The sequence below is a fragment of the Carica papaya genome, chromosome 8 (assembly GCF_054855325.1).
Source record: "Carica papaya isolate Zhongbai chromosome 8, ASM5485532v1, whole genome shotgun sequence".
Taxonomy (NCBI): Eukaryota; Viridiplantae; Streptophyta; class Magnoliopsida; order Brassicales; family Caricaceae; genus Carica; species Carica papaya.
Window position 1 is genome coordinate 11,765,224 of NC_142316.1, and position 8,843 is coordinate 11,774,066.

The window sequence follows — 8,843 nt, forward strand, 5'->3', positions numbered from 1 at the left end:
GGAACTATGTCTTCCTGATCTGAAATAGTTAAATAAGGAGTGAGCTACACTAGCCCAGTAAGAACATCACGATATCTCACCGTCACGGAGGTAAAGGTGGGTAGAAAAACACAAAAAGACCAATGGAGCATAATTTACAATAAACTCGTTTATTAACATGAAAACCTTTACCATCCACTTACCTCGGTGGAATTTATGAAAACAATATAAGAAAAATAATAACATTATCATAATCATGGAATAATATAAGCTGTAAAACATAACACTTATCACGCCTCTTGTAATTCAATCATTGTACAACATATCTTTTTCTCATTTACCAGCCTACTAGTATCCGTGGGGGTCCATAGGGGTTCCGCTACCCGTTAACCTTTAACATTCATAATCAGTTTCCAGGGCCGTCCCCATACCCCGTCCGGTATGGGCGCCAAAACCATGAACCTCAATACCCCGTCCGGTATGAGGGTGAAACGGGCCGTCCCCATACCCCGTCCGGTATGGGCGCCAAAACCATAAACCTCAATACCCCGTCCGGTATGAGGGTGAAACGGGCCGTCCCCATACCCCGTCCGATATGGGTGCCAAAATCATAAGATCTCCATACCCCGTCCGGCATGTGAGACCACAATCCCGGTAGGGTTCCCTACGGACCTGGTCCGTCCACCATCTCCTAGGATATCTAGTTAGGCTGACCCTCATAATACAATTATCAGTCTACACAATCTTTCATTTTCCTTTTCCTCAGTCAGCATCATCAATTCACATACAAACAAGCAAAACAGTAATTCATGCCGAACAGACAACATACAGTATCAGTTTTTTCAGTCAATCAACCCATGATTAATAAAAACGTAGTATTTGCACACAAATCTGTAAAGTGAACACATCAAACCTCATTTTGCATTTAAAGCTGTAAACATGCTAAATAACAGTAAATCACCAATCACACTAGACTCGGGCTCCATTAGCCACCTTAAGCAATTTCACACATTCGTTAATTCAAGAAATACCGTTTTATCATTTTGAACTTTAATACCGTGATAGGAAATAGGGTGAGGGGTCCTTACTTGTTTTCGGGATCCGAATACGATTCACAGTGCGCCTGCAGGCCGTCCCTAATTTTCCCTGAATTTTTCCCGGGGAACTGAAACACACTAACAGTACCTGCACGTGTTCCAAAAAAATCCAAATTAGGCCCAGGGCCCCTTTCGGACCAAATCGCAACTCCGGCACGGCGGCTCCGCCGTGCTCCGGCGACGGCGCCGCCGCTGGCGGCGGCGAGTCACCTCGGGTTGGCTGTTTTCGACCGTTTTCGGCCGAATTCGGCCACACTCGCATTGGTCCTTGTCAGAAAACAACCCTAGGGCCCTCGGGGGGCCAAAAATCACGGAAAAGCGGAGCTTACCGGCGGCAGCGCCCTCGGGTACGGCGGCTCTCCGGCGAGGTTCGTGTTTTGGTGATTCGGCTTCGGTCAACCTGTAGAGAAAAGAATGGTGATCACGGTGATATAAAAATTGCATCGAACGGAGGCCGGGAAGGACCTCGTCGGAGGCAAAAACCGAGAGGGGCGCGGCGGCGCCGCTGGGTTTCGGCCGCGTATTCCGGCCGTTTGGCCGGGATTTCGGCCTCAATTTGGCCATAGGAGGAATCAGCGGAGAAAAACGAGTCGGGGATATGAAATTTACCTCGATCGGCGGTCGGAAATTTCCCCGGTGCGGCGGCGGGTGGCGGCGGTCGGCCTCTGGTTCGTCTTCTCCGGCGAGCGGCGGGCGGCTAGGGTTTGTGGTCTGGTGTGGGGGTTCTATTTATAACCCCTTGCCTTTTGATCACAGCCGTTCATTTCGTTTTAATCTGGGTCGTTCGTTTTTGATTGAATCTGGGCCGTCCGTGCGATTGAATCTGGGCCGTCCGATCGCGCGATTGATCTGGGCCGTCGGATCGCACCCACGCGGATCGCCAACTTGGCTCCTTTCGGAGTGACGCGGTCTTGCCACGTGGCAGGCCCCGGTTGGTCGGGACTGCTGACCGGGCCTGCTGACGTGGCTGCTGACGTGGCCCCCCCTTTTTTTTTTTTTTTTTTTTTTTTTCCTCCTTTCCGGGTGCTACAAGGGTGGTAAAAAAGAAGTAAATAATGATATTAAAGTAAAAGTAAATTAACATGTTAAAGATAAAGTAAATCAAAGGTGTTAGAAAAATAATTAAATAAGAGTATTAAAAAAAATAAATCAGGGTGTTAAAGAATAAATAAATCATACTGAAAGGTAAAATTACACTATTTGTAGTTAATTGTAAATAATTATTTATTTCTTTTTTCATCTTAAAAAATTTGTATATATAAAATTATAATATTCAATAAAATGTTATCAATAAAAAATATTATTTTTAACACACAATATAAAATGAGATATTTTTTGCTAAACGATGACTGATTCTATGATCGAACAGCTGATTGACGACGGGTTGTGAAAATACAAGGGATATTGTGAATATGCATGATTTGCAAAAGAAGCAGCAGCTAATAATCTCATTAACTAAACTTGTTTCAATTGCCTTACGAGAAAATTTAATCCTATATTTTGTGGAGAAAAATATTTGTTTGATGGAGGACATCCTTCGCCAGCCGCATCCCGAAAGAAGAAACAAAAAGTTATTGTCTCTGCAGAATGTGGACATAAGTTGCCTTCAATTTCTCCAATGAAAACAGATGTTCTTGATGGAGTTTGTTTTCTTGCTTGCAGAGGTTTGACATTCAGACAAGTTACTGGAGTTTTTACGGCCGTCCATCGTATTGCGTAAATTAATCTCAGATTATTATTTTTCTTGCTTATACAATCTAATCTGTATTAATATATAGATAACCAACCATAAATTTAAATTTTATTAAGACAGGTAAATCAAGAGAACTTCTCCTTCAAGAACCTTATATGAGAATTCATCTCGTGCAACTCAAACAAAAACACTCTAATACTGATTGAAACGGATCTATAATAGAAAGTTCGAAAAATTAAATTTATCTTTTCTAATTTATACTATCTTGATATCTAATTTATTAGCAACAAATAAGATGGTAATGAAAATAATAATAAAATTTATTTATTTTTTTAAATATTTATTAAACATATACACAATTTATTGACTTTTTTATGAATAAAAATATGTATAAATATATATAAATTTAGAAAATAAAAATAAAAAAATATTTTCATGTACCAAATAAAAAAATGTGAATTTGCTTAAAAATACAGAGGCAAAAGTTTCAATTCTCAATTTGGAGTAACTTAAGAAAATATTAAATTTTTATGTGGGAAACATAAAAATAAAGATAGGCTTAAAAAATTAAATAGGATAGACAGAATAATAATCATAAAATATTTAACAATAAAATTCATAATTTGGCATTTATATAAGCATTAGTGTTTCTAAAAAATTATAAAAGAAATTTCAACTACATAATAATTAATTTATTTAAATAAAAAACTATAATATTATTATGCCCAAATAAATATATTATTATCTCCAAATAAACTTAAATGCTAACCGAAAAACCAAAATCCTGGGTGAAAAGTAGAGGGGGTAAAAAAATAAATGCCGGTTTCAAACCCAACTGGACTATGAAAAGTTGTAAGCTTTTAGGAATGGCACTGAATTGATTGGAGATATACAGGGTATTAACCCTTCTTCTTTGACCTGAAAGATACAAGGCTTAAAAAGTGAACCTAATTTCCACAGAGCTTTAAAGATAAAAGAAGGGTTCCTTGGTCTGTCCAAAGTGGTGAACCATTAGCCTGAGGTTCATTCCAACCCTACTGCAACCATGGCAGTTTCAGTGAACCATTTTCTACAATTTAGGAAAGTAAATACCTCAGCTTTTTCTCTTGCTTCACTTTCAGTAACTCTGCTGCTATCAGAGGCTTTTCTTTTGTCCCTTTTCAACCAATTAACTCCTAATACAAGCTGATAATCCTAAACTATTACAGCTAACTCCTAATTGCTAATAATCAAAACCTGCTCGTATCAAATGGCTGCTTCACTGCAATCATATAACTCCACCATGTACATGATGGGGTCTTAACTTCCTTTCCCTTTTCACTTTTTACATTCATCTATTCTATTTTCAATCCACCCTTTTCTTTTACCATGTCTATCCTTAAAATGCAATTGAATGTAACATCACTATACCCTTGTGAGGTGCTATATTAATTATCTTCATTTACCTTGTAAAGAAGATGTACAGTGCAGGCAATGGAATCCAAGCTATACAAACACTCGCAGACAAATGAGTTTCAGAAGGTCAGGAGGAGCTTGTTTTGCGCTCTAAAAAAGAGGAAAAAGGTATTACGAAACGTTTATTGATCTCAAAATTCTCCTTCTTCAACAAATAACGTCCTTATTACTCTCTTCAAGTCACACGAATAGCTCTATTGGCTATTGCCTTTCGCCATGTTTACAGAGGAAAAAGCAAGCAAAAGAAGAGACCTTTTCTCCACTTTCATGTTTTTTCTTTTCTTTTTGCTATGCTTGTTAAGGTGGGGTGAGTTGATACCAGCCAAATTGCCAACTCAAAAGCTAATAAGTTCGTTTATAGGAAAAACACTGGAGAAATAAGGAGGAGCGGGCATGGGGCGGCGCCGAGAGCATAGTCACCTTCAAAGCCAACTTGATTCGGACCTCTTCTACATATATATTCACAACAAATTCTTTTTCCTGTATTTATACTCTTATACACTCATTTGTTTTCTTTTATCAATCTCTTATTCTCTTTTCTTCTTTGCTTACTACTGTCAACACCAGTTTCATCTCCACCTCAACCAACACTATAATTTTCTGGTTGAAACTTTAATCACCACAACAAATCATGAGACCACGGTATATCAATCATCCACTTCTTTGCACTCATATGTACATTTACATATACCTAGAGTGTGTGTGTGTGTGTTTGTGTGTCTGTGCAGTGCAGTCATTATGTGCATATATATATATATATATATATGAGGGTATGGATTGTTTTGCATGCCTGGCTCCCTGTATGCCATCTGCAAAGCGCCCATCAGGAGTGGTGGCCTTGGTGGATGGCGTGCGAGGAGCCATGCATGCCTATTTGAGTGTTCATGTCAACCAACAGGCTAAGGGAGTTAGGACCAGGCCTGCATGTCATGCAATGTCTTCTCAGTGTCAAAGGCACTCTTGTTTTTGTTCTTTTCTTCCTGTTCTAAATGTCAAAGCGAGAAATAAAGTAATCTGCTTTCACAGTTTCATGTGAAATGATCAAAGGTAAAGTAAAAGTTTTTCCTCTCTTCTATCTTTAACTTCCTATTTTTTCCTCTGTTCATAAGCAGAACTACATAAATTCTGTTGCATTTTCTACAACAAAACACTTTTGTTGCTCAGCAACTGTAGAGTTCTATGGTTCCATTCTTTGGCTGAACTAAAAACTCAGTATGAATATAGATTTATGGTAAGATATCTGATGCCAGTTTATCTTTGTGGAGTCTGGCCATAAATTAAATTTCTTCATGGCTCTTTTTTCGTCTTGCTGCAGAGGGGATATCATAACTTGGCTCCTACATCAATCTTTCAAACTTTCACTGCCTCTCTTTCTAAGGTATAATTTACATCAGATATTATACAAAGATGCATAGCTTTCTATGTTGAAACTCATCAATAATTTTGAGTTTTTATAGCCAACTAATCATTCTACAAGTTCCTGCTTCAAACAAAAACAATGACATTGCACCCAACAATTGAAAAATGCTTTCTGTTGACAGATTTACAGTTTTTCTTTGCCAGAGTAAATCCTATTTAATCAATATTTTCATGGAATTTTTACATTTCCCCCCAAGAAAATGTTTCTTGAACCCGCGAGGAAAAAAAGTGTGTAAACTAAAACTGTGAAACTTAATGCTCCCATAAATCACATATCTTTCTTGTATCCTTTACAAAAGAAAAGAAAAAAAGAAGAAAAAACAAAAACGAGCAGTGTAACTCAAAAATATGTACTACTGTGGGGACTATGCGTACTTTCAAGGCTCGTGCCTTTGGAGCTCTCGTAGAAGTCCTTGTGATCAAGTTTGATGTCCATAAGATCAGCAACAAGACCAGGATGGGAAATCTGAACATCTCCAATGTCAGTTTCATGTGTCAACATTTGAACGACCACAGACATTTGAGGCCTGCGCTTGGCTGTTTCTTGAACACAAAGCAATCCGACCTTCAAGAACAAGACCGCTTCTTCTTCAGGGTAGTTTGTTCCAAGTGCAGAATCCACTAATTCTACAAGATTGTTAGCGTTGTAAGCATCCCATGCCTGCATTTTCACATATAAAAAAGGCTTGCTTCAACTCCATAACTGAATCCAAAAAGAAAAAATTAAGATTCAAAACCCCCAAAACCATACCTTTTGGACCAAGTAATTTTCTCCATGTTCTAAATCGAAGGCAACAACTTCCTTGCCACTGATTATTTCCAACAGTAGCACTCCAAAGCTGTAAACATCGGACTTTCTTGTTAAACGCCCGCTCATTGCATACTCAGGAGCAAGATAACCTCTTTTGAAGTTGCCAATGCAAGAAATTTCATTAGCTGCTGGATTTCCAGTAGATATTATCCAAAATACAGAGTTATGGCAGATTGTTGAGAAGAATTAGTGATTCCACTTACAATGTCCCAGCAACCCGTGTACTAACGTGGGACTTATTATCCCTCAGTAGCTTTGACAGGCCAAAATCTGAGACTTTTGGGGTGAAATTCTCATCAAGAAGGATGTTGCCTGCCTTAATATCTCTATGCACAATGTGGGGTTCAACCTCCTCGTGTAAATATGCAATTCCCCTAGCAACTCCAAACGAGATTTTGCGCCTTGCTTCCCACCCAAATTTCTTCCTGTTTTGCTCTCTACCTGATAATACACAAGACAACAGAAACCAAAATTCTCTAACATAAATCTACACTTCTTTTTCCCTGAATCACGTTCACAAAATAGTGTTTTACAACTTTGTACAGTGCTATAACTCAAGCCAAAGATCATCTACACTATATTAATGAGGATTAAAGACTCCAAATGTCATGGAAGAAGAGAGAAGATAAGGATTACTTACCAAGTAAGGTCTGCGCTATGCTGTTGTTTTTCATGTAATCATACACCAAGTATCTGCTGTCTCCATTGATGCAACACCCACGAAGAGTAACAAGATTTTCATGCTTGATGTTGGAAAGTGCTGCTAATTCTGCTACAAATTCCTTCTCCCCTCGCATTGATCCCAGCTCAACTGAAAGAACTTTGATTGCTGCAACAGTACCATCTTGAAGCCATCCCTAGATTGGTTCAGTCAACACACCCACAAAAAAAATCCAATTTCAGCACCAAGTCAAAAATTTAATAAACCCACATAACCTTAGCTAAAAATTCACATTTCTTAATATAGAAACATAGAAACAAGAAATCAAATAACCTTGTAGACATAACCAAAGCCACCACCTCCGATCTTGTTTGACTCAGAGAATCCATTGGTTGCAGCTTTCAATTCATTATAGTAGAAAACACGAAATTTGTTGCGAGTGCTTTCTCCACCTGGGTTACCATTTACACACATAAAAAGTCAATAAATAACATGAAAAAAATCTAGCAAAAACAAACAACAATTAAAATACTGATAAATATATATCAAAATTTGAACCATGAATTTAGATGCTTAGAGAATTAGAACTGGACTGACCTTGCCTGGTTGTATCAATAGCAGTCTCTGATGTACAAGAGAAGCACCCGATTCCGCAAAAAGGAAGCTTCATTTGATGAACTTTTTAGCTTGAATTTTGAAAACAACCCAAAAAAATCTTGGTGTCAGTTCCTTATCCGAAAGCATATACCAGTAGTTACATATGAATTAGGTCTTCAGAAAGCAGGTATGGCTAAGAGAATGAATCCAGTGGAGAAGAAAACATAAGAGAGTACTCAGTCATCAAGAAAGACCCGGCATGGATATGACTGCGAGCTTTGACTTTCCACAATTAGCTTTTCAAATTATTCCACCAGCAAATTTTTTTTTCCTTAAAAAAAATTCTTTAAAATTACTAATTATTACGTAATGAAAACTGTGTCTTTTTTGCCCACCAAACGAATATTAAAATAATTCTCACGGGTTCGGAGTCGGGTCTTACCCGGTTTGTTATTTAATTAACTTTATCATAAATAATTTTATCACTTAATTTATACAAATGAGTTTATTAGGCAAAATAATTTATTAATATTAATCTGAGATATTAAAAAAGTAGTAAATTTTAAAAACATGAAATTAAAAAATAATTAAAATACATTATATTTTTGTTTAATTTATTATTTTCCTATTTTTAATGTATATAAAAGAATTGATTTTATTTCAATACTTAGTTTACCCATCAATATTTAAGTAAAAATATATTATGTTCTAAATTTCAATACCTTAAATTCACTAATAAAAGATATTTATACTTATAATTACTACATAATCTTTCCTCATATATATATTTGTATACCTACCGCATAATCTAAATGATAATTTTCACCAGTATCATTTAATGATATTGTTTTTAAAATTTAAATGTTTTAATCGGTATAAATAGTAAGATATGGTTCAAAAATTATTATTTATTTATAAATTGACTAAGGTATGCATATATATATATGTGTATATATATATATAGCCCTCACAAATCAATGACAATGGTAAAAACGAACTAACACAGCAGAAGCGTGCTCAAATTCAAAACTAAAGTGCCGTCACTGACCGTTCATGTTTTCTCCACCGCATTTTCCCACCCGCTTCCCCTTGCACAAGTTGTGTATATAATATATACACACACCCACACAT

At 37.0% G+C, this 8,843-nt stretch overlaps 1 protein-coding gene and 1 long non-coding RNA gene across 3 annotated transcripts; one reads left to right on the forward strand and one right to left on the reverse strand.

The window, feature by feature from the left end:
• The first annotated feature begins 3,499 nt into the window (after positions 1–3,499).
• Positions 3,500–5,772, forward strand: LOC148241950 (uncharacterized). The gene is made up of 2 exons (XR_015814078.1): positions 3,500–4,332; positions 5,540–5,772. It is a non-coding gene; the product is annotated as an uncharacterized LOC148241950 (long non-coding RNA).
• A 109-nt stretch (positions 5,773–5,881) lies between these two features.
• On the reverse strand, positions 5,882–8,003 carry LOC110810732 (putative serine/threonine-protein kinase). 2 transcript variants are annotated; one of them, XM_022036994.2, is made up of 6 exons: positions 7,713–8,003; positions 7,449–7,567; positions 7,095–7,311; positions 6,658–6,895; positions 6,395–6,482; positions 5,882–6,304 (listed from the first exon to the last, which is right to left on the reverse strand). In XM_022036994.2, the coding sequence occupies exons 1-6, from the start codon at positions 7,783–7,785 to the stop codon at positions 5,984–5,986; spliced, it is 1,056 nt and encodes a 351-aa protein (XP_021892686.1). In that variant the 5' UTR covers positions 7,786–8,003; the 3' UTR covers positions 5,882–5,983. The 2 variants fall into 2 exon arrangements, with proteins under 2 accessions (XP_021892686.1, XP_021892685.1); XM_022036993.2 differs by having other exon boundaries at positions 6,395–6,545; positions 7,713–8,002.
• Between the last annotated feature and the right edge of the window lie 840 nt (positions 8,004–8,843).